At 44.2% G+C, this 26,123-nt stretch overlaps 2 protein-coding genes across 11 annotated transcripts in view; one reads left to right on the forward strand and one right to left on the reverse strand.

Annotated features, from left to right (window-relative positions):
• The window catches only part of ADGRG4 (adhesion G protein-coupled receptor G4), a 58,606-nt gene extending 39,318 nt beyond the window's left edge, over positions 1-19,288 (reverse strand). The window contains exon 1 of the mRNA XM_080366087.1: positions 9,253-19,288. The gene's annotated coding sequence lies outside the window, so the exon portion shown is untranslated. The remainder of the gene's footprint in view (positions 1-9,252) is intronic.
• Positions 19,289-19,367: 79 nt separating this feature from the next.
• The window catches only part of MAP7D3 (MAP7 domain containing 3), a 46,887-nt gene continuing 40,131 nt past the window's right edge, over positions 19,368-26,123 (forward strand). For all 10 annotated transcript variants that reach the window (XM_080366094.1, XM_080366091.1, XM_080366096.1 and 7 more), the window contains exon 1: positions 19,368-19,525. In XM_080366094.1, coding sequence (XP_080222220.1) covers positions 19,441-19,525 — 85 coding nt within the window. In that variant the 5' untranslated portion in view covers positions 19,368-19,440. The remainder of the gene's footprint in view (positions 19,526-26,123) is intronic.

A 26,123-nucleotide genomic window follows, 5' to 3' on the forward strand; every position in this document is an offset into this window, starting at 1 on the left:
ATGAGCAGTATCTATTTGCTCTTAGCAGCCCTTACTTTTTTTCTCCATTTTTTCTCCATGACCAAAAAAGACACAATCACATCTGGACATCCGTTTTGCAGCTGTTCTTGGTCTTGCTCCACCTCTGAAATCCTCCCAGGTCCCAGGAACCCCAGCTGGTGTCCAGGCATTGAGCTCAGGGCTATTCCTCTCCCCCCAGCCAAGCACCTTTCCAAACACTTGCACCAGGGGCATGGCCACAGCATGCTGCATCTCATGTGAGGTTCCTGGTGGCTCCCTGTCAGGTGGAGTGGCTCACCTGGCCTTTCACCTGTCAAAAATACTGCATCACCCCCAAGGATCAAGCCTCACCAAAATTTCTCACGGCAAATTAAGTGGAGAACCTTCTGCATGACCCATGAATCTCTCTGCAGCACCTGGCAGGTGGTTCATCGATCCAGTCTGCTGCTGTTACAACCACAACACGTAACTGCTGGGATGGAAAGCGTTACTTCCATGCAACACACCTACACGCCACTCCCTGGCTTAATGGCCCCAGCGAGACTGCCACACGGAGATGGACACAAATTACAATGTCAATCTCATAACTGATTTTATTCGTAGTGTCACCTCCTAGTCCTCTGGAATTATGGATTATGAATATTGCCTTGAAAGCAATTTGATGTTATGAGACTTTGGAACTGGACCTTTATGGCATAAGTGGTTAATATTGTATTAGACTCACATTGTGGGACATTTAAGTAACGGAAGAGGAAAGAGGAGGGAAGCTGATGTAGGTGTGAGTGGCTGGTGGCTGTGGTGGGAGTTTAAAGATTGGGAGAAAGATTTGTAGCAAAACTTGCGTGAAATGAAAAGGCAGATACTAAAATGACCTGTTTAAACCTGGCTGGTCTCCACAACAAGGTACAATTAAAGACCCCAGAACTGCTCTGAGAGAGCTAGCTCAGCTGCACTGCTCTGCACGAGCTGATTTACCACAGTGCTGTCTGGAGCACGGGACAGCTAAGTCCCAAGCATATCCAAAAGGGTAATGTGAGTCTCTAAAAGGGACTCGTACACAATCCCCCCACTTCTGCCGCAGCAGTCTTCACCACTGTGAAGTGCTGGATTACATTTAGCTGCCCTGGATGAAGCCAGCTTTGCCCTAGGGGCTCCCCCCGCTCCCCAGGAGAAGGTGATGCTCAGATACACACAGACCGGCCAGGGGAGCGGACTGACGGGCACAGGGCTTTGGACTTGGTGAGCTGCAGTGAATACTCCCCACTTTCCCCCACTTCTTCAATTTTCCTCACTGGAATCTCAATCCCAGGTGTCTGCCTACCAGGCAATAAGAAGCAGCAGTGGTTCTTTCTGCTACAAAAGAAACTTAATTAATAAATACACCCTGCGATGCTGCAGAACTCTGTGACTTCCAACTTTGGCTTGAGAAGCATGAAAAGTAGGTCATCAGAGTAAGGGTTCAGCCTAACTATGCCTCTTACTAGGTGAGCACACCAAAGATGCACAACAAATAGCAGAAGGACCTCCAGCCACATACCATAATGGTTATGCAGATAAGCCACCAACACAGGTTTTTCTTTTTTAAGGTACTTGTGACAAATAGGAGGAACTATTTCTTAGGAAATTTCATTCATACCTTATTCTGAGCAAGTTCTTGTCCTTCCTTTGTCAAAAGTGTAATCGTTATAGCCAAGAAAAGGCATGCAAGGTCTTAATTACACTGGGTGAAATGTAAAGAATTTAATTTAATGACTATTAAAGAAGTGACAGATATCCACTGACTTCGGTGGCGAGACAGTTTATTCCTCACACACTCGGAGCTGAACTCTGGCAGACTGATGCATGCAGATGTTTGCAAATCATGGGCTGACTGGGGACCACTGGATGTCACTGTTGCCCCACACAAGTTTTGCTGATGGGCCTTTTCCTGGGCACACAGCAGGTGGCTCTTGCAAAGAAAATGCTGTCATTGAAGCAAGAGTAAAAGCAGCAGCATAAAAAGAAGGGAGCTGCTTACTTTTCAAAAGCAGCATTAAAAGAAAGAGTAGAATTGCAAGAAATGGGGATTGAATTTTGCTCAGCTTTCATTGCTGTCCTCCAAGGGTGACGTCAACTCATCTCCTTGGGGTCTGCAGCAGCGTGAGCTCAGAGCCCAGGCACACACACAGTCCTGCAGAAGGTATCATGTGCCAAGCTGACACATGCTGGAACGAGACACGGATTGTGTCCCTGTCAGCTACGTGTTACTGCTTAATGTATGAGCCCAAGAGACCGAAAAGGCTGTTAGGCACGGCTCACAGCGCGCTGTGATCCATCTGCAGAACAGGAGAGCTGGTCTGCAGCATCAGTTAGTCCTCTGCCTCTCCTTCAGCTCCTTTTAAAATATGGTCCTGTCCAGATCCTGGGCAGATGTACAGTGCAGGAACAAACCCGGAAAAACAAACATAACAAGAATACTGTCCCGTGGTTAATAATTTCCACTGCCATTCTTCCACAAGCCAGAAACACCTTCTGGAAGAAAGGTAAGAACTGTAAGCTTACTTCCTTACAGGGCTCAGGTATTTCTTAAAGTTATCTTTAAAATCGTTTGTGCCAGTGAGAGAGAGTCCCTCTTGTGCAAGACCACCACAATTCCAAACCAGAGATTTGGCCCTGTGCCTTTAATGTGTGCCAGGTTACACTTCAAATTCCCCCTTCCTTGGTAAAATCTTAGTGATATTCATGTAAATATGATGGAGTAATGGTCCTCATCTGAGCTTAATACTGCTGTCCGGGCAGCAGTTCAGAAAGACAGGGACCTCCATAACAGTCTGTAGAAGGAGCTTCCTTCAGGTTGCTGAGGTCTGATTCTTCTCTCTGACTTTTCCATGCCTGGTGGTTGTGGTTTCAGGAAAAACAATCCCCTGCTTCAAATTTTGCATTGGACCATTTGCATTGGAAACATGCCCTGGTCCCACTTTCTGGCTGCTCCTCCCCATGCGCAACGGGACTTTCCCTGCTGCCCTTTTCATTCAGGCTGTTCCACCAAGTGTGCAGAAGGGCACTTCTGATCAGTGGTCTTCTCAAACAGGGTTCACGATGGGATTCCTAAATTCTCCCACATTTGCAGCTTCCCTCAATGCATGTGAATGGAGGAAAACGCTGATCCGAAGGTTCCTGATACATGCGCCTACATTTAGAAATTACTTAAAGGCTGGAAACTCACTGTTCGTAACTTGAGGATTTCTGCATTGTTATGGTGCTGCTAGCCAAAAATATGAAAACCCTGGGTAGTCTTGAGAGCCACCAAAACTGGGCGGTTCAGCAGTGATAAAAGACTAAAAATTTCAGACATCCAGCTGGGGCTGAAAAGACACAAAAGCAACAGGAAGAAATCTTATTCCATAATAGCCTGTGGATATACGGCTACAGATGTGGAAGACAGAGCTGCACAGCAGTGGCGGTATTTCCTCCACAGCCACTGCATCCAGCTGGGGAGTCAGAGCTGCCTGAGCGATGCAAACTATTCTGCTAGGAAAGTACAGATGACACAGAAACTCAAATAGATAAGTGTCATAGCCAAGATTTTTTCCACAGCCTGAATTCAGTGTTTCACTCATCGCTGCTTTTCTCATTCCCTGTGGCTGGGGAATTTCTTAAAGTGATAATAGCATTTTCCCGAGACATGAACTAAAACCCTGTAAGAGTTTTACAGTTAAACATAATAGGATGAGATTCATAACTTATGTAAATGGATATAAATTTCTCCCTCTGCTTATGCGAGATCTGGCTGTGCAATCAGGGACCCAAAACACAGGGACTGTTACCAGCTAACAGGACAGTGCGCTGGCACATCAGCCTTTGGTACCCCCAGGACAACTGAGCTGCTAAGAGCCAACAGCCCTTCTCTAACATGTCTTATAGGCTATGATTTATCACTAGATTTTATTTTATTTTATTACCAAGCAATGCTGGGAGTCTTTTCACTTAGGCTCTTGCTCACCAGAGAGAAATGTGGTTTACCCATTAATTATGGGTACTAGATGTGAGTGGGAGGAAGAGCTTTCGTTTTCTCTCCATTCCAGATTAACATTCCATATGTTGACTACATATGTCTGGTGAGATGGAAAAACAGTGATGCAGAGGTAAAGCCTGGTAGATCGAAACACTCTCCGTGGCCTGCCTTGAAGATGCTGGTGATTCTGGTGCACTTCTCATGCAGATAGTGTGCACCACACATACAAATTCTGCCAGCAGATCCCAGTGACTCCTCATTTCATGAGCTGAAAAAACAAGCCATGTCTTTTCCCTCCAGAAATTCCTCCAAGCTGAGGTTGCAAGTGGCCTTCAAAGGGAGAAAATGAAGATGGTACCCTATTCTAAGATGGACAGATAGAAGCCGGAGTGGTTGGTTGTTCTTCAACTCTATCTCAAGCCATCCTTCACCATCACGCAGGGAAAAGGGGCCCAGGGGCAGGTCAGCAGGAGGGATGATGTCCTGGCTGCCAGAGGGCTTCCTGCCCTGCCTGCAATATCCAGACCACCGTCACAACAACGCTCATGTCACCAGTTTTTGCTGAGGGTAGAAATGGGTTTGTCCTATGGCTGACCATCTGTTTTATCGCTGCTACCACAAGGCAAACCTTAGGCAATTCAGTGGTTTGATCCAAACGTGTAAGTGCATCCTGATGCCATCCGCACTCTGCTCAGAAAGTGTTGATTGGGAATTTCATGAGACACCCCTTTAACTCTTTTAATTCCTCTGTAAATAGGCAACTGCCTTTACTTAGCAACTGCCTGACTCATTTCCTCTCTGAGCAATCCGCTGGGTTCACCCTGCAGTACTTGCAGTACTTCCTCTTCACATTTTCTACATCTTCTGATATTTTTTCCTTTTTTAGCTGAGGCAGGCCGTTAAAAATAGCAACAGGATTGTACTGTGTGTTTGTAAAATCAATACTACCACCCCAGAGATCTCCTCAGGCCCTTTCTCAGAATCATTCCCTTTTCAGTTTTATAATTATTGTTAAATCTTGAGGCATGAGAAAGAATTCATTTTAGTAGTCTTAAAGAAAATAAAAATCTTTATGAACATATCAACTTCTTCAATATAATTCAGATTTATGTTTTTAAATACTTCTGAAATAATATTGACATTAACGATCCCACCAGAGTAGGAAAAACAGACTTAAGGGATGAAAGCTTTTTGCTATCTTTTTATTTTCACCACGTGCCTAGAGCATACGCTAGTTTTTGATGCGCTTTCCTATACTAGTTTAAGTATCACCTAGAACTGGCCTAATACAGACTACAGACTTTTTTTTTTTTTTTTCTTGTAAAGAGATACCAAAATTTCAGTGTGTGAAAGCCCAAACCCTTTAACTGCTCAGGGGAACAAGCTGTGCTGTGCCAATCAAGACCATTTCAAAGGGGGAGAAATCAGCCCTGCTTTTAGGTAAAGAAGTAGTTTGGGATTTATCAGCTGTGGTAGCATTGCTTTAAGAAAAAGGTGAGCCTGTCCCATTTCAGAGCAAGGGCTATGCTCAGACTACGGAAAATAAAGCTTAAATCTGAGACTTCCCCATGCATCCAGTAAAATGTCCTTTCTGAAACCAGAAATGCTCAACAGCTAGTGACATGCTATTGCCACCCATGCTGGCAGAACCCCAGCCTGCACTGTCCCTGGGTCTAACCCATCCTCTGGGAATGGTCAAGGAGGCACCTCTTCCAGGAGCACCCCATTCAGCCTGGCACTGCTCTGGGCAGAAATGAGCCGCAGCTGAAAGGGTGTCTGAAACTTCTGGGGCGTGGGAGATGCTTAAATCTAAACCTCAGTCTGAACTCTGACCTTTGCAGCCCCTCCGAACATTACATCTGCTCTGCTCGGGGAATTTGGGAGCCAGAACTAGCTTTTAATTGTGCTCTCCCGGCTCACTTCTAATTGAATTTTGCTTTAACGCTTGTACATGAGAAGGAGTGGTAATTGAAGGGGAGGGGACCCTGCTCAAGTCAGAAGTGTGTATGTTCAGCTGATTTATAGCAGGTAATAACCAGGGCCGCACTGGGTTGTTCCCGTTGGGAAGAGAGGCTGAAGGCAAAAGTCAGATATTTACAATACTGTGCCTTGTTTTCTTGAACACAGAAGAAGAAAACCAAGCAGGGCTTCTCCTACTCACCATTCCCAAATCGGGGTCATTAGCATGGCCTATGCCCAAGGCAGTCTGTCCTCCTGTTACTTCAGGAGTCCATTAGATGACTCCTTTTCTCACTGACACGCAAACCACCCAGCTTGCCCCACATCCTCTAGCCTTTACCTTTGCAAGCGCAAGCTCTGACATGCAGCCCATTGCTTTGGCTGGGAAACCAAAGAGAAACATCAACCCTTAGCTGTCATTTCAGAAATAGGTGGTAATTGGTCTTTCTATTCAGTTTCCAAGAGCACAGTGGGAAGCGAACCGCCAGCTTTAACTGAGTCTGCACCCTTCACCGCACATGAAGCATTCATAATTCCCTATTTATGCCGTTCTGCCACAGCCTGCTGGAGATAAATTCCAGATCAGATGCTACATAGTATCCTTCTGTGCTGTATCCTGCATTTAGTCACTCCACACAGGCTTGCACCTTATTTCATGTGTTAAACCACGCAGTGTGTTCAGGTGAATGGTTTCTTAAGAGGTGTACTGCATCAAAGGCTTTTAAGGGAAATTGTCCCATGAGGGCGGGATGAAATCTGAATGCAGAATACAGCTTTGTGCTTGTACCACTTCTCTCTGGAAATGAGGTATTTGTCAGAAAAGCAGCAAACAGGCATGAGTAGTTCTCTCTATATTTCTGCAGGTGGCACCAAGCATTTAGCTCTGGATATATTTGTTCTTTTCAAAAGCTATTTTGAATATCTAAAAGATGCTCTCTGTGCTGTTCTATGAACTGTTCCTGCATCACAACCTATATACTAGAATTATGCATAGACAAAGCCATAGGGTCTGTTTTGATCCTCATCCCTAGATGGTGGTGACATTGGCTACATCTCACTGAAGTGATGCAACACTTCTTCCACCAGCTGTAAGTCCCATCTCTCTGTTCTGTACCAGTCCGTGCTCCTATCTGCAGGATTTTGGGGTGTTTTTTTTACAACCTCATAAGCCTCATTTAATATTTCAAATTCTTAAATTATTTTTTTGTTGTTGTTTCAGGCCCTCATTCCTCTGCTTTGCTTCTACAAGACGGTCTCCAGAAGGAGTACTCCCTGGCCGATGACCACCACAGCCATGCGTGGCTGCGATGTGTCAGCTGGTGGAGAAGTTTCATGGTGCAACCTGCTTTGCCACAGCTTCTCCCTCCATCCAGAGTGAAGCGGATCAAAACTCCACGTTTACATTAGCCAAGAAAAGGAGTGAAGGGCACAGGGGGAGGAACGATGAAAACAATGCAGCCTTCCCTCTTGAATAGCTACCTATGCAATATGAGGCACACAGAGGTAGCAAAACCACATTATAAAGGCATTTAAAGGCAAGGCTGTTGTGCCGCACTGTGCAGAGCCTCTTGCAGCAAAATATCCTGCTCATCTGCACACCCTCCAGGGGCTGCACAGCACATGGCCCCTCTCCAGCTCTGAGACCCCACGTGCCAGGCCCAGCTGGTCAGTGGTTCACCCATCAATCCTTGTTGTTTCTGGGATTGCGGTGGGAACCGAGGTGTGAGGCATAGATAGCCCCAGCCAGGAGGAAGACTGGACAGAAGCCAGTGGCATGAGCAAGTATGGGGTTACAGCTGAGGCAAGCCAACAGCTTGCTGCACCCAGGGAGGGGGTATCACTAACTAGTCCCCTATCCCCAGCCCCGCAGTCCCACCCACGCCTTGCACCATCCACCCAGCCTTGCTTGGGCTGCTGCGGGAAGCTGTGCCCTCACACCCCGTCCACAGGGCCACTTGTCTGCCCACTGAGTCCTGCAGAGCCACCACAGGGCTGGTCCCACAGGGCCAGGGCATCCTTCCCTTTGAGCAGCGAGGGCTGCACAGCCCCGTGTCAGACCGCACCAGAGTCCTGCTCCACGATAGCTCTGGCTAACCCGCACGCCCACGCCGATTCAGTGACCCAGGGAAGGACCCAGTACTAAAAGTGGACCCTGGTCAAGAAATACAAACTAAGTATCAATATTCCTAACTGTTTGCCATCACTATAAAACTTCAGTGCCACAAGCTCTCAGATTTGCAAATTTTAAGCTCCTCCACAGCTAGGCCGGGTGCTTTGAGTTTTTGAGGCTCAGTCGGGGATTATCAGTCTTTGCCAGTTACCTTTTTGGGTGCTCCTTCACACAGATGGCCTGACTGGCTGCATTGTGTCAGAACCAGATTGCATTTCACTGCAGCCTTTTGGAGCTGTTACTCTATCCCCAGGCTGACATATCTCCCATACTTGCGTGCAAAGCAGAGAGAGACAGTTTAGTGGCCCGAGCCCAAAAACGTTATGACTTATTAGTTTAGCAATGCCTTTTATTTACCATGGGCAGCACTGGCCAAAGAGCAAAGTGAGGAAGTCAGAGTCATCTTTGTCTCCAATGTATCAAAATAAAAGAAAGTCTATAGCACTGTACAGTCACACCCAGAGCAACCAGGAGCTGCTGGTCACTGGAGGAAATAAATGGAGATAGATGATGCTATACCTGTCCTATCCTCCTCCAGTCCCACCCTAAAAAGTACTCCGCCTTGAGAGGATTGTACGTAGGTTTGGCACTACACCCACTACTGTTATATTTGACAGCGATTTGCACTATTCTTGATTTTCTTAGCTGGGCTATCCATGTTCTCAAGGTACGTACACTGTAAATTGAGAACCGATGAAGATTTTCCTTAATTTCCTTGTGTCATGGGGACACCAAGTCCTGGATTATTTCACTTAGGAAACATTTCTGGCCTACAGCCGAGTGTGCTGCTGTGTACTGGAGCATGTACTTGTTACAAATATGTTATAGAAACATTATAATACTTAAAAGGTAGATAGTGTCTTATAATTTCAAAGCACTGTGTAACCACTAATTAAGGTTCACGGCATCGCCTTCAAGCAGATAAGGAACCACCACTGAAAAGTAAATAGCAGCCAATGCTTATTACCCTGAGGTCTGAACTACAGTAGTTATTTTTCCAGGTGTGGAACAGCAAAATAATTGAGTTTGCTCAGATGCCGCTGCACAATAATAACTGGAAAATGTCAGTATTTAAATGGAAACTTCAAATGGAAACCCCCCACCCCCATCCACTCTCCTACCCACTCACCAGCAGAAGCTGCACAGCTGAAGCGCTACCACAACAGGGCTTGTCAGAACTTCTTTTCACACGAGTTACACAGCCCCGATACCGCCCTGACTCAGCGGGGTGCAGGCTGGCGGAAAACCATGTCCCCAGGAACCCCCTGCGAAAAGACAAGGCTACAGACCTGGTGGGCTGAGCAGGTCGTTGTCATACTAAGAAGAAGAACCAGTGTTGCTGGTGGAAAGCAAGCACCTCATGCTCAGCCCTACCGAGGCACTGGGTGTTTCTTTCTTTTTCATTTCCAATAGCAGAGCAAGCTTCAAAGGGCTCCTGCGTGAGCAGCCTGCTTTGATCCACTGCTAAAACACCTTGAAATTAGGCATCTCAGATGCCAAAGCAGGCGCTGCATCACCACAGTAAGGCAAAGGAGAATCTTAAGGGCTTTTCGAACGTCTCTCCCTGTTGCTTCTTCACTGCACAAACCATGCAACCTCAGCAACACGCTTGCAGCTGATTCTATACACATATGGGTATTATCACCGTGTTCACAGTAATTTATATTAGGCCACTTACCACAGGATTTCAAACCACTTGGGTCTCACCAAATGCGAAAGCAGAAGTCATGGCAAATAAACTGGTAGAAACTCTATTAGCAATTCTATGACCTGTGCTAATAGCAGTCATACTGAAAGCCATTAACTCCCAGAAAACAAGAGCCCTAGAGGTTTCTGTTAGCTTGGTAAAAGGGTTGGAGTGTATCAAAACTGAAGAGTTTGCCTTGCAAAGCTCACTGAGTATGTGCTCAATGCTTTACCGAAACTGTTTTGCTGGTTACTGGGTGTTCAGGTGGTTGGTGGCTGTCGTGTGTGGTTTACTGTACATGGGTACGGGAAAGAACTGCAATGGGTACTCTGGAGGGTTCTTCTGGAGTTAATATAATTTATATCATCACCCAGCATTTCACAAAATATATCTAAAGGATTCCCACATACTGTTCCTAGGGTTCGTTTATGTCAGAAATATACAAATGTTTCGCTAGTTTGGCCCTTAAATTCCTAGAAGAAAGAAATCTCATTGTCCTTGCCAAGGATGTAAAGCTAGAAGGTAACAGACTGGACAGAGTGGATTTCTCGGAGGGCTATAACCCTGCGTGTTGCTGAATTCATGGCCCACAGCATCAATTTACTCATCATGATGCACTTACCTATTATTTTACACTCACAGCGCTTTGAAGAACTGAGGCAGTGCTCATTACAGGCAGCGACACTGGAGGCCTAATTGCAGAGTATACCACTGATTACATTTGAGGGGGGTGTAATAACTGATTGGCTGTGCATGCAAAGTGGAACTGGCATACTTTTAGCATCTGCATGATTTGTATCTCTGACTTAGAGAACTCCAGTTACTGTAGACAAGCCTCACATATATCACCTTCACACAATCCAGTCAGGGATATCTTGTTACCTGCCTTGATCATTTTATAATAGGAGTTTTGATTAATTAATTACCTTTTTCATAAATGGAGCACATGCCCTTTTTCTGTGGTGGAAAGACTACTTCTGTTGCAGCTCACAGCTGTATTTTGACAATGCGTTCTGCTAGGAAAACTCTTTGCTCAATGATCTCCCCAAAGAGCAAAGCGCTCCTTGCTTTATTGCTTCAGAGCTGAAATGCTTCCCTTAGATTTTAATCCTGAAGACTTCCCAAAACTTGACATTAAATCAAAAGGAATCATGGAATGGTTAACTTTTGAGGAAGAGACGACTAGAAAATGCTCAAGGAGAAACATCTGGCTTTTCTCTTCCTGCTCCATGCCGTCATTCAGAGCTTTAAATGAAGAGTAACCCAAATGGGAAAGCATGAAGCCTGCTTATGACAGATGCTAGTGATTTGCTATGGCTATCCCTGCAATGCAAGGCACAGTTTCAAAAATAAATGGCACTGCTGTGATTCTGTAGCAACCTCACAAAACAACCCTGCCAGGCAGGGAAACTGGCCACAGATGGGCTGATGCTTGTGTTTTAAAGCTGTCGGGTCCAAATCCAGCCACTTATCACTCCTTCCAGACTCTGAGGTCCTCAGTAGCACAGTTCTTATTGGGCTAGTGTTTACCAAGAGCTGTCTAACGGGTCCAAAATTGGCTTTTGGGTTAAAATAAAAAAAAAAAAAAAAGTGGAAAAAGAGATTTTTGTTTGGATAAAGTGAGCAGAAGTCTGATCAGAATCTGACCCTGCATCTCTCACTGTGTGTGCATGGATGTGTGGGTGCAGGGAGGCAGAGGAAATATGTGAGAGAAGTCATAAAAGCTCCTAGATAATGCTTCTAAAGTATTTCTAAGCCATTGCACAAGCAACAATATACAGAGACTTAAATTCAGACACAAGGGACCTATTTTACGTGGACAGAAGAATACTCATGTGGAATACGCTTACAAAGAAGCTTCTTTAGGCAAAACAAACAAACAAACACTGGAGTCATTTATCTCCTTGCCCTCTTTTTGTGCTGGAATACAGGAGCTTCACAGTGTTACAGTCTAAAACCGTGGCAGGGGCCTCCCGCTGCCCCTGCTGAGTTCATCTGCAGAATCCCACTTCAGTTCGTTCAGCTGGTCAGGAGTAGAGGGCCCATTTCATGGGAGGACAAGGTAGGGTCTATGGCAAAGCAGCCTTTGGGACCAGGGTCTTTCCAAGCCGTGTAAGAAGCCAGTGGGAATCGCCAAAGCAGCAATCTCCAAGCCAAAACAGGAAGGAACACCACAGATTTCTGTAACAGCTATACAGCTAGAGCCTCTTCTCTAAATACTTTTCTTACAAAAAGGAACTACTTTGTGTTTGCCCAAGCGTTATTTCAGTATGAAATTGTTTTTTAAAAACTGATGAAGTAATCCAAAAGCTAAAAATCTTTCTTGATGCTGCTGAATAGGACCCATGTTCAGTTCAATACCACATATTGGACTTGGAAAGGTTGGATTAATTGAATGGGGAGAGGCAAATTCAGCAGCAGAATTAACAGATTGTAACTCCCAGACAAGAAATGGAGCCACAGCTTCTAAACAGTGTGAATGCAGCCAGCACCTATCTGTGCCAGACATGCATATGGTCTTTTATTGTGCAGCCCTAACAGCATCCATCTCTCACATGAGCATCTTTGGCCTCTGACAGAGAGGAAAGCAAATCTGACGTATGACTTGCTAGTGCCCACTCCCATGTGTAGGGGAAGGGTCCCCTTAGAAGCTGCTTGAAACAGCAGCTAGATGGCATTGGGATAAAGGAGGGATTTTCAGGGAAGCAAATCCCAAAATACTGCAGGGAATTGAAATTTGGATTAAATTAGCTCCAGCTATTAAGTGCATTAATAAAATCGTTATTGGATTTTTGAGTTTTGGTGGATTTTTGCTGTTGCTGCTGAAAAGCAGTTTCTTCCTCCTCTTCCCCTTTGTGAGTGGGGTAGTGTAACTGTCATGGCCAAGGTTCTTCTTGGCTGGAATTTGCTTTGCTTTGGCGTGGGAACAGCTGGGCAAAAAGATACACATTGCTTATACCGAAGCTGCACAGGGAATCACAACAATGTAATGAGGCTATTAAATGTAGGCCTGCCAAGATATCTAGGAAGAGCAGGTAGCAATATGAAGCACAAGGTCTACACAGAGCTTGGGAAACAGGAGCTGTTTCTGACTGCAGGCAGAGCTTGAAACTCCAAGCAAACATCTTACAACAATCTCGGAAAGCAAAGACTTCAGACAAAGCTTCTGCCCTTGCACTAAGAACCTTCCCCATCATCACTACAACCCGCTCTTTATTTTTGCTTTTTCCAAAAGCAGTGAGGCAGTTCTCAGGGACTCTCCTCTGCTCTGCCAAGGAGCTTTGCACATAATAAACCCAGCATGACTGACTGCTCTTCTTTTTTGTCCAAGGAGACTTCTTTGAAAACTGATCTTTCAAAAGAAGCCACCTTTGAGCTGTCAGAAAGAAAAACATCTAAGCAGCATTGAGTTACTGAGAAATACTTTCATGCTCAGATAACTGAAAAATTATTCTGTATTCTCAAATTTCCCGCAAGGACTCACTTCTAGACAGGGATCAATCAGAAGGATATTTAGATTATTACACAGATTTGAGGAGTCTTCTAAGAGTCTTCAAAAAATATCCCCTCAGTCAGATGCGCAGCACTGTTAGTGTGATACTGTAACTCCACAACGGTGTTTTATCTCAACACCACTTGGAACAATACAATATTCATAAAATGCCACTGCTGGAATATATTATCTCATCAGCACATGATGATAAGATTAAATTGTTTAGCGTTAGAAGTGATAAGGATTACCGTATTAGCGTTTAGCTTGTTGGAATTGTATTACTTAGTGCCATTGACAGTAATCACATCAAAATTCTGGATAATTTCAGATGATTCAGTAATACCTACCAGATTGTGCTGTAAGCAAAGGGAAATGCTGGAATCTTCACAGCCAGTGCAGCATTTGTACAATGACTCAATGTGATGGGATTTGTACCTTAAGAAAATTGACTGAGCTGATTCACCTTAATCTTTTCCTTGGGAAATGTACTGCTCCAAATCACAGCAGGTCATGACAAAAACAAGTAAGAAAAATATTATAAAAATTAGCCAGCTGCTCTACAGATCCTGCAACAAATTCTGGACCAGATTTGGCCTCTCTGGGGCAGGGAGTAGCCTGCTGCCATCTCTGTTTAGCCACTTCTACTGTAGGCTCCCAGACACTGTGGCAATACAAATAAAAACCGATGACAGCATTAGGTGTTTACACATGCAGTGAGCACTTGAGCACAGAGCATCTCAGTTTAGTTGAACAGATGCAGCTCTTACACACAGTGTTTAAGCAGTCATTTTCACAAAATTGGCCCAAAAGCGCTAGCTTTTATTTTTCACCATTATTTGTTTACTGCCTTCAGTGTGCTCAACCTACCAGACACACACACACACGCATATACACATAAATACAGTAACGGTCAACCTCAGGGAGAGCTTCTGCTTGATGGAAAGCCATCGAATAAATAAGTACATACATAAACACTGAAAAGACAAGAGATGGTGAGAACAGGCTTCCATATCCCTATTTTGACCCCAGCAATAACTAAAATGTGGATGTGAATACGTATGCTAAGGCAACACATAGGTGTTACTCTGTGAAATGAGAACTAGTGGGCTTGCACAGGATTACAGAGAGGAAAGGAGCGGACTTGTTTCCACATGTATTACATGTGTATGTTCTTTCTCGCTTTATTCCTTTTTGTATAAATGGGTCTCCTGTCCTTACAGAACTATTATACGGCAAAGGATGATCTAAGATACAGAACTGGTGTCATGCAGTGAAGTGTCAAACCTTTTCTGCCAGCTGCCCAAGGTAGCCACACGATCACAGTGTCTTCCCATTTTCCCTTGGACTCATTTATCTTTTGTCACTGCTTAGTATACTCTATCTAAATTTAGAAGGCAGTTCTGCAATCCTTGCACTGAACAATACTTGTTCTGGCCAACAGTCCCAAAACCCACAAGCAGGAATTGTAGAATCATGGAATCACAGAGCCAGAAGAGACCTCAAGAGGTCATGCAGTCCTTTCTCCTGCCCTCTGATCAGACCTGACTTTCTGGGCCGACACTCGTTCAGCCAAAGGTCACCCATGCTGGAGTTTTACCACTTCCCTGGCAATCCATTCCACCATGCTTCCCTATCCCTACCTGACAATGTTTTCCTTAAAATGAAACATTAATCTTCCCTGATTAAAATCAAGTCTATTGTCTTCTATTCACTCTGTTTCAGTCAAGGAAAGCAGATTATCACCCCTCACTTGCCTCTTCTTTTAGACTAAAATAAATTTCCCAATTCTTTAATTTTCCTCATTCGTCTTCTCATAATTTTTGCTGACTTCCTCTAGATCTTCCCCAGTTGGCTTGTATCTTCTAGGGCAGTAGTCCTGCTGATGCTTCACCATCGCTGAACTGAGTGGAGGATCGCCGTATGTCCAAGAGGCTACCCTTCTGTCCATGCTCTCAGGCAGGGCACTTCCCTTTTCACAATACCATTGCACTGTTGACTCATGCTCAGCTTGTGACATGATTATTTTCTGCTCTATCTGCTATTTAGCAAGCTGCTCTCTGCCTTGTCTTTCTGCAATTAATTATTCCTGTCTAAATGTTTTATCTTGCATCAGTCCCTATTTATCCTCGTTTCTCCTGGACTATATTGCCAACTTTCAAACTAATTGCGAATTCTAAGCTTGCTCTCTAACATATTAACAGTGCATACAAATGTTATAGAAATTCCTTCCGTTCCATCATCCAGGTAACTAATAAATATACTGGACCAAGGACAAACTAAAAGCTTGATTCTGTATCTCCTGTATTAAGCAATACTGACTGATAATTTTACATCTAAGGAGTTATTCACCCAGATAAATAGAAGTCAGCTTGAGACAGGACTGAGAAATGAGGTATAGATACATTAGTAACACAGACTGTTGCAGGTACTTTACCCAGCAGGAGAGTAATAAAAAAGAATGTGCAGTTAAAGCCCATTTGGAAAAAAGATTGGACGGCTACAGTAATTTTCATGCCACCAATTTTCTTTCCATCAGCCCTGGCAGTTACATTCACCACAGGAAACCCACTATAACCTGTCACAATACATGCCTTACACTTTTGGATTTAGAACATTTTGAAATACTTTTTCACCATTTTTCAAGATCCTATGGATGGATATATATATACACACACACACAGATACATCTAATTTCCTTGGTTTAGCTCTTATTCAGCGAGACACTGACATAAACAAAGTTGAATACACATGAACATTTCACCATTAGATACTTCAATGATCAAAGCTATAAGGATCTGTAGGCTCACAGAAAATCTGGGGGCTGTTTTTCTGAACTAGAATATAAAAATTGTTATACCAGATTTCAGACTAAATCCAGTCAAGCACAACATCTAATATTGTGTAACACTGGATACTTTAGGAAACAGAGTAAGAAATAGATTAATGGGTGGGTGTTCCTTCCTTGACATCCCATCCTCCCCCGATCTACCAATGACTTAACTATTTTCCTAACTAGCTGCTTTTATTTTTTTTTTTTGCATGTGCAAGTCACATGTGCAAGCTTCTACTTGACTAATTTCAGCTACTATTAATTTTGACTAATTTCAGTATTTGTTAAACTGAAATGGATAGTATAAAACCCCTGGAATCTCAAATTGCATGCAGTGCCAGGGCTCTATTGATTTTCATCTCGTAATGCAAATATGCAGCCATCAGTGATTTGGCCTGAAACAATTTTGAAAGATTTGTCAGAAACTATCACATGAAAACTAAAACGACAGAAGAAATGACTGTAAACTTAAATTATTCAGTTTTCCACAGGGACAGTGGAAAAAAGGACAGTCTTTAGAGGATTAGAATAAATTGGCTACTGCAATCAAATCTGCAAATGCTGCAGAATTGATTGGAAGTGCTGCTGAAGCCACGCAAGGTCAAAATTTTAATGAAGTTCCACTAAAAATGCATAAGCAGTAATTGCATGACTGAACTGAAAATCTGAGAAACAAGGTTAAACAGGAAATAAGATGGAAGTTACAGTTACAATTGCTGCTGCATTAGCTCAAACATTCCTAAATGGCTCATCATAGAAAAAGATAACACATTTTCCACATTGGGACAGATTTTCTCAGCTCAGTTCCTGTGTGTCTAAAGATAAAAGATATGTATATGAAGGAGTATGTATATGTATGGAGAGCAGAATGGGACAATGCTCCACTTCTACCTCAAGAGTCCTTTTATCTCTCATGAATTTGTATGTGCTTGGCCTTTTTATTTTAAGTTTACAGCTTCCACTGTCCCACCATAAATATCCTGAGTGTGCAACACTAGGTTTATTTCCCTTCCTGTAGTTTATACCTTCTGCACTGAAGCTTTGCATGTGCAGAATATCAGACGCGTTAAATTGCAAGCACTGAGGCCACTTGTATATGTGTCTGTCAAAAGAACAGAAAATACCATTTCATTTGAAAATTAATTTTAGCTGCCCATTCCATTTGAAAGTGTTGCCTTCAGTAGAGCGATTGCTCCTGTGCCAAGTGTCTCATTTCTCTCAAAGGAACAAAAAAATGGATAAATAGACATTGACTCCTTTTATTGCACAGTGTGTTAAGGAAAATCTGTAAGCGAAGGAAAATATTTGTAACCTAATGAAAATTCAAAGGCACCCCAAAACATTCATGAGAATTTTACTTTTGCAGATTCGGAAAAGTACGGCCTTGTAACTACACATTACTTATTGAGCTTGCAAAAACATAAAAATTACATTCTATTAGGCAGTTTGACCATTTTTTTTGTACCACACCTATTGTACATTATGCTGTAGAGAATCAATATAAACCATTTTGGTGATATTTTCTGGTAGCTGTTGATGAAAAGAAGATGGAAAAAGACCTGGATATGGAACAAGGAGTCAAGAAAGCCGGGCTGGGTTTTTTTGCTGTGCTGCTTTGTTCATGACATAACTAGAGACTTTGATTTCAGTGACTCAGTTTTCTCATCTGGAAAATGAGGATAACATCTGAGTGTCTCCCGGTGGAATGGTGACATTTAATTTCAGCATGTGTATAAAGGACATTGAAATTGCTACATGACAAGGTATTATTACTACATATTATAAACACAAACTTGGGAAATTTGGCACCGCATGTTTCGTTTTTTTTCACCCTTTAGCTGCCCTTTTGTTTTAAATAATAATAATTGGCATTCTAGTAACACTGAGAGGAAACAACAGACAAAGGATTCTCTGTACACACATGCGAAAGTGGGGAAAGCCAATATAAGAAACAAGAAACAAAGAACAGGGCAAGTCTGTGGTCTGTTATATTCAAGTTAAAATGGAGTCTTGCTCTGAGTTCTTGTAAAGTTCCTTTTTACTCTTTTGAAACACGACATGATCTTACTGCTACTTTTTCCTGGATTCTTCCCGTTCATGGGATAAATCTTTGGCCTGCTGACAGGTAAACTTTCCATTTATGATTCAGATGGAGTTTTCTGCACAAGGTCCAGCCTACTCTTTAATACGGCCACAGATGCTGTTTTAGCCTCACTCTTCCCAAAGCATAAACCCAGAGGCAAAATGAGAAGAGGCTATTCCAGAATTCATTGATAACCAACTAGACAGCTGACAAATTCAAGTTAACATAGAACAGTATCTGGGAATTCATTCGATGGGGTTTCAGTAAGTTTTTTCCTGACTGGCTGGACCACTTCACCCTTAACCACACTCTTCTTTTGGGAACGCGTACACCAACAGGGGTACTTGAAACACGGGACTCAGCTCCCAGCCCTGTGCCAAGCCAGCGAGCGCTCCGTTACACAGGCGTGCAATTCAACTCGTGGATCTGTCTGCTGCTTTCCTGTGAACTGGTGAACCTAAATTTCCACAGGACTGATAAACAGAGGATGGGCTTTACCTTTAGCCCACGGGCTGCTCAAGCTAGCAGGCTGTCTGCAGCATCGGCAGCTCCAGCCCGTGCGAGCGCTGCCTGCGTTCTACCGCTTCAGGCCAACGCGGCGTTCGCTGCAGCAGGGAACTCTGCCGACGCACTCTCATCCTCTCCAGGTGAGATGAAATTTTGGGTCAGCATCTGGAAACATAGCCCGCTTTCCCCTCTGCTTCAGCCTCTTTGCTGGAAGGTGAGTTTACAGGCGGACCGTTTGTAATGGCAGGGCAGCGCGGGCAGCTGGCCCAGAGGTGTCCCTCTGATTGCTCCCGCTCCGGAGGCCATTCCTCACCATTCACGGTGGGATAAATCTGCAGCTGTGGGGCCATAAATGCCCCGCGGGCCGGTTACTGAGCTGGCCCTGCCGGCCCGGTGCGCAGGCCGCGGCCTGGGGTGCTGGCTCCCCCTCAGGGCCGGGCCCACGGGCCCACTCCCGTGGAGCGCCGGTTCCTAAGGGCCTCGACGCCGCTTCCCTCGGCCGCCGCCACCTGCCGCCCCAGGCGGGACCCCTGCGGGGCGGGCCGAGGGGCAGCACCGCAGCTCGGTACGCCCCGGCGCGGCCCCCAAAGCCCCGCCCGCCGCCCGGCCCGGCCCGGCCCTGCCCCGCGGCGGCGCTGGCGGGCGGTGCGGAGCCTGCGCACTGCGCTCCCGCGTCCCCTTCTGCCCGGCCGCCAGTCGCGCGTCCCGGCGCTGAAGATGGCGGAGGGCGGCGGCGGCGCGGCCCCCCCCTCCTGCTCTTCCTCCTCCTCCTCCTCCTTGAAGGGGCTGCGGGAGCAGATGGGTGAGAGCGGGCAGCGCGGCCCCGGGAGGGGACGGAAAGGTGGTGGGGGAGGGGCGTCTGTCCCGGCGGGGGCCGTCTGGGGACCCCCGTGATGTGGTGGCCCAAGGGCACGGCCCGCCGCTGGGGCCGGGTCGTGTGTCCCCCCCCCCGGTGGCCTTCCGCCCCGCAGTGGCCCGGCCCCTCCCCGGGCGCGGGGCAGCGGCAGCGGGGCGGCGCAGGCCGGCGGGCTTTGTGTCCGGCTGGCGGCGGGCTGAGGAGCGGCTCCCCCCGCGCCGCCCGGCCCCGGCCCCGCTCCCCGGGGCTGTGAGGCGGCCGAGCGCCCCTGCCCCCCGCCCCCCCCGGGCGGTAACTGCTGACTTGGGACCTCCGGCAGCTTGTGGCAGCAGCGGGGCGGGCTGCGGCACCGCTCCGTGACACCGAGCGGCCGGGTTTCACCCGTTTCTTGACGGTCTCAACTTGTCGGTTCCTCCGGTGGCTCCTGGCGGCTGCTGCCGGTGCCTTGTCCCGGCGATGTGGCCGGTGGCTGCTCAGATTCCCAAGTCGGGGACGCTCTGCGGCATTGATTCCTAATCAGAGATCGGATAATGCCTCAGTCATTTTAATTACTTGAGGTTTTTTTTTTAATCTTTTTTTTTTTCTTTTCATTTTTGAACCGGTGTTTTAAGGCTAAAGAGACTCTGTGTTGGTTTTGGCCTTGGGTGTGTTTGTGTGCCTAGTTATAGTTGAGATTCTTAATATCGTACCCTAAAATGAGTATTGTGCATGCATGATGTATGTTCCAAGCATACTTCCATGGCACATCTCCACATCAGCTTTGTGGGTGAGCCATTAGAAAAGGTAAACATTTTCTTATCCCAGACAAAAAATAAATAAGGGAAGGAGAATTGTGGTTTGATCTAAACTAACTAACTTGGACCGAGTACAAAAACTACTCACTTGATTGTTTTCAATGTACCTGGGTAATTAAATAAAGAAGAGTACTGGCAAAAAGTCCTGGATGCACAACTTTAATCTGGCAGTCTTTCTTCTGCAGTGTGCTCTGTGTCAGAAATATTACTTAATTACTTTTTATTTCTCTTTCAAAATTAAGACAACTTAGCACTCCAGAAGGATAACAATCAGCCAAAAGATAGTGCTTTTCATCTGCACAGACCACATCTACTTGATCCTTATCCTTCCTGCTGGAATTGCTGAGTTTTCTTTTGAGTATTGGATGCACTTACGCTGTGGCTCCAAAGTTTTTTCTAAAGAGGGGCACCCACATTTGCTGACAGCTGTCATGACCTAGATTTAGTCCCAGAACCAGAGGTGAAATCTTCCTTGAACCAGGCAGCTCCATCTCCCTTTAGATGTGCACATGTTCTAATATGCATGTCATGTTAAAAAAAAAAAACACCAAAACAAAATACACCAACCAAACACTCAAAAAAAAAAAAAAACCAACCAAACCCAACTAGATCCTAGAAAGGCTAGACCATGAATTTTTTTCCCTGAGGGGTTAGAAGTCACTGAACCAGAATCTAAACTTCAGTTTACATAGAATGCATTTCTAGCAGTTACATGCTGGAAGATGAACTCATTGCTAATGTGGATTGAAGCAATGCTGCCTGTGAGTGTTGGGGCCACTGCAGTTCTGCTCCTGACTTCTTGTCAGTAGCACTCCCACGCTCTCTGGGGAAAGCAAATGATGTTTAGAAACCATCCTTGCAATCCGGTGGTCAGCAGTGGAATTTGCAAGATAATTGCTGCTGCATTTGCTGCTTTTGGAGAAGTTGTGAGCAGCAGCAATCGAGCCTGATACTGCAGCTGCTTGGAGAACAATGTAGAAAAAAAAAAAAAAAAGAGCAGGAAGAAACTGCACCCCCATGCTACCGTTTGGCAGCTTTGGAGAGGGACATAACTTTCTGCCTTTCTGAGCTCAGTTGGCTGCGTAGAGAGCTTCTCAGTTCCAAAATGCCTGCTAACTAGAATGCTTGCACCCAGTTTCTGCTGGTCTGTGGGCAGTTAGGCACTTCACAGTCTTAATCAATCTGGAGAACAAACATCTGTACAGTACAAAATACGGTGCCATGCACCTTCAGGCATTTATCAGTGAACTTCTGGTTGAGAATTTCATGTTTAAGGGCAGTAAATATGAATGAGCAGTGTCTTGCTGAGAAAACACAGCTCTTTCTAGTAGTTTGGCTAGGAGCTGTATGTATACCTTCTGTATAGTTACCTTTTGCATAGGTTTCTGCGTGGGTCCTTATTACAGGACGCTGCTGGGTTCCTGTTCTCTGCCTCTGCTCTCTATTACCAGCCTCTTGATACTGGTGTGATCTGTGGCTGATTGGTGCTTGTTAATTATTTTAGGCCTTGAAAGTGTAGAATCTTACAGTGCCACTTCTGTACCATTGTGGTAAGTTTAAAGAGAACATTTTTCTTGCCAATTCAAGCTAGCGTTGAGGCAAGGAAAAGGTGTTTCTCTTTCTTTGCGTATCAACTGTAATTAAGACTCTGCAGGCCAAATCATGCCTGCTGTTGAGTTCTGCAATTCCTTTGCAATAATTTTCTGCCCTTACACACTTGTCCAATCTTATTTCCCTTAGGTGGACTACAAAAAGCAGATTTTGCTACTACAACTAGAAGCTAGTTAATGTTTCTGTCAATGATGCATGAACATAACATCAGAATTAATTGTGACATGTACAGCAGTGCATAAATAGCAGTTGCTTACTCCATTCTTGTGATCCGTGCTTGCTGCTGTCATCCTTCAGGGATGAAGAGGAATTTTTGCTCCTATTCTAATACCATAAGCACTGCTGAGCTTGTTAAGGTTTGAGAAGAGTGGAATAGTCAGTTACTTGTGGTTTACCCAGTAAGGGAGGTTTTTCTTGAGTCGTGTGAATAATCAGAATAAAAATACATATAATTCAAGCAGCTGTAGCCTACATTTATTGTTTTATCTTCATTTTGACTGAAATACTAGAATCTCCTATCCTGTCTTGTAGTATCAGTGGTAGAGAATGTGTATTTGCTTTTGCCGGAGCTCAGCTGCACTGTTGCTAGGATTTTCCCCTAGTGTATTGAATCACTGTTCTGAAGGTTGTTCGAAACAGTACATTAAAATGCTAGATGTATACTTTCCCTTCCAAGACCTACATGATCTTTTGGGAAACCTGTCTCGGGACATGTGAAAAAAATAAAGTGCCTTTTCAAGAAATCTAGCTGCAGGCATAATTCCCATGACCTGCATGGCCAAGCCCAGTTTGGTCAGAAGCTGTCTAATAAAATAACAACTTCATTCTGTCTAATCAGTTGTTTCTCTCTGTATAAGTGACACTGACTTGTCCATCTTGCCTGGAGCACAGTTCCTAGTAACTTTTTTACCAATGTATATACACAGAATTGCAATGAAAATAAGCATCTAATATCTATTAATGAAGCATCGTTGCTCAAGCAAGTAGTCAGGAGCATGTGCAGATTTGTCTGGTCCCTAGGTAATAGTTATAAAACGTAACTTAAGTACACAAGTTTGTACCAACACCTATGGAAGTACTAGAGAGTGCCATGGCAGAGTCTCACAACAGAAGATGGCGAGTGCTGTCTAGAGAAAATAGTGATTCAGAAGTGTGCATCTATCAGCTGATGAATTGACCTCTGCGTCAGAGCTGCCTGCTGGAAGAGAAAGTATTTACTTTTGCATTTGCCTCTTGAAAACTTGGGTTTTACAGAGTGTTCGTGAGTAGAGGTGGGCTTCAAAACTTGTCTGGGAAGCTGCAAGACCAGGAGACTATTCCTTTGCCAGGTTTCTGATAGCATGCGTGTGCTACAGTGAAAGCATCTTGAGCATTCAGTTGTCTGTCTTGGTGGTTTTTGTACATATGACTCGTACGTATTCCATCTGTGGAGCAAAGGTGGCCCAGTGACTGGGGCATTCACCTGGCATTCATGAGGTCTGGCTTCAGTTTCTTGTTTTGTCAGACTCCTAGTAACTTTGGAGAAGGTCTTTAAGATTTTTCTTTTTTCCCCTGCGTGGAAGTAGTACTACACCGCTTTACAGAGAGAGTGCAAGGTGATAAATGCAAAGAACTGCACAGAAATTGGATTTCACGTAGATCCCAGTGGCGAGAGAGAACATTCCCAAGTCAGGCTGAGAACTTAATGTAATTGTAATGGCTATGAGTCTTAATTTCATTTTCTTCTTGTTCACGGAAATGCAATAGCACAGAGTAGGGGTAATTTCATGCTGATTCATAAAGATGTATGCTATGTATTAGGTGCTTAACATTTTGAAGATTGCTTCCAGTTGTAAGTGGTTTATAAAAAAGGTTTTATTCTAAGTTTAAATTCTTGAGTTTTCTCCAAGTGCATTCAAAAAAAAATCCTCCTTGCTGTAAAGCAAAAAAATAAAAAGGTGCATATACAGCATATTTTTTTACTTTCTTATGCAGAATGTTCCATTTTCTACATATGTCTTCATGTGTCAAAATTATAAAAGATAAATTTGGTTTCCATGCTTCAGTTCAGATGGAAGCATTAAACAAATAATGATTTGCAAGGATCTTAACTCTAGTGGTGTGAGCACAGAGATACTGTGGCTTGTACTATCCCTAACTGTGTGTAGCCTTAAAATGTGACTAGAATTTTAAGGACTGCTGCTTCTTGTGTTTTTCAAAAAGAAATCAGTTAGGAATATTTAAAGTACTGATAGGCTATTGTTAATTTTTAGCTCTTAAAAGTGGTAAGAGAGTTAAGAAAAGCAGCATTGTGTTACTGTGAGACAAACGGAAGAAATACTCTGATTAGTCCTAATTGTAGGGGTGTCAAATGCTGTCGTCTTTAAACTTGATTAAATAATTGGAGATGCTTGCAGTCCTATTGTAAAAGGATACCCTGAAAAATAAAATTCTGAGCATGCAACTCCAGTGACTTCTGTGGATATGATTGATCAAATGACTGGTCATATTTTAAAAACAGACTGGGGACTTCAAATTCCTGGTCTGCCACAAATAAATTAGCGTCGTTTAGCTTCCAATTACACAGCTTACAACCAGGTACTTCTTAGTGGATGATATGCTTTTGTTGTGTTTGCATGTGCCTGTCCAATAATTAAAACTGTTTTAGATGCTGGCGATTAACTTGTTTGGAGTATGGGATTCATGGAATAAAAATCCAATGTTGCTCAAACTGTTTTCGTTTGAAAGAGAAGCCTCAGCTGCCCGGCATAATGCCTCAGCCACCCACCCTATATGCCTGTGGTGTTCACAGTGTACATAAATGGACACGAGCATCTGCTTTTAAGGAAGGATGGCCTAGTTGCTTGACATTTGTTTTCTTCTAAATTATTTTTATTTTCCAGTCAGTTTGGAACTTCTGCTTTCTAGGTGAAGGATCTGCAGCTGAAGTTGCCTTTGAAGAATACAGTTACCACTGTGCTCAGAATACCTCTGTCCTTCCTCATGGTGTTTTTGCCTTCATAATGCCCAGGGAACTTTTAAAATACTGTTTTATAAGTACTTAATTGGCTCTTAATTTACAGACACCCTCCGCTGCTTAAATGCACTGACCTGAATCTTGGGAGGGAGCAAAGATACTGTAGTGGCGTGTGAATTGCCTTCTCTGAGCAAGTGGTTTAAAGCTTCCAAGTGTTAAAATTCCTCTCCCAAGTCTGAGAGGGATTGTCTACAAGAATATAGAAACCCTGTAGAAATCTTTATACTCAAAGAATATAATTCAATAGAACACAATAGATCAACACAGTATTGATCAGTGATACATAAGTTGCGTTCTGGACATTCAAAACCAAGGTCAGTCATCTCCATAGCAGATCAGTGAGTATCACCTTACTTTCAGATTTCTCTGAAAGACTTTCTGCCACTGGGTAATGAATTAAGCAAAAACATAGTTTCTTTATTGGTCTCATTTGCCCTTTTATCCTGCTTGGTTTTTTTTTTTTTACACCCGTTTGTCATTTTTCATTTAGCCATTCTTTAAGCTCTTTGGGGCAGGAACTGATTACTTTCCACTTTCAGTGGGATGCCTCAGAGCTTCTATTATTTTAAATAGTTAAGCATACAATTTTAAGAAAACTTGTAGTTTAATTCCTTTTACTTTTTATAGCACTGTGTTCTGCTTTAGATGGTGGTTTGCTGCATTAAACGCCCTGTGGACCTGTCAGTGTCTTAGAGCACTGTTCTGGAGTGATTTGATTTGAATCTGGAGGCTGGTCTCTGAGGGTAAATGCCAGCACAGTCATGCTGCTTCTGAAGCAGAAAGAGTGAATGGGCTCTGAAGTTGCATCAAGTGTAAAAGGCAAAAGCAGTAGTTTTCACTGCTATCATGTAAAGGAGCTATTATCCTTCCATCTGAAGAAAGCTCAAAATGGTGTTTTCACAGGGTTTGTCTCAAGTTCGTTGTGACTTGCAGTGCTAGGCAGTGTTCTTCACTGGCATTGTTTGGGCTGGGTGTATTAAACAATAGCCAGTCTGCAAACGAGAGGACAAAAGCATTTACACAAGAGCATGCTTGGAGCAAGCAAAAGAAACCAAACTGCTCAGAAGGGGGAAAGGAGCGGATAGAAGCTAGCTGATTTCCAGCATTGGGGATAGTACAATAT

This window comes from Falco punctatus, assembly GCF_963210335.1.
Source record: "Falco punctatus genome assembly, chromosome: 15".
Taxonomy (NCBI): domain Eukaryota; kingdom Metazoa; phylum Chordata; class Aves; order Falconiformes; family Falconidae; genus Falco; species Falco punctatus.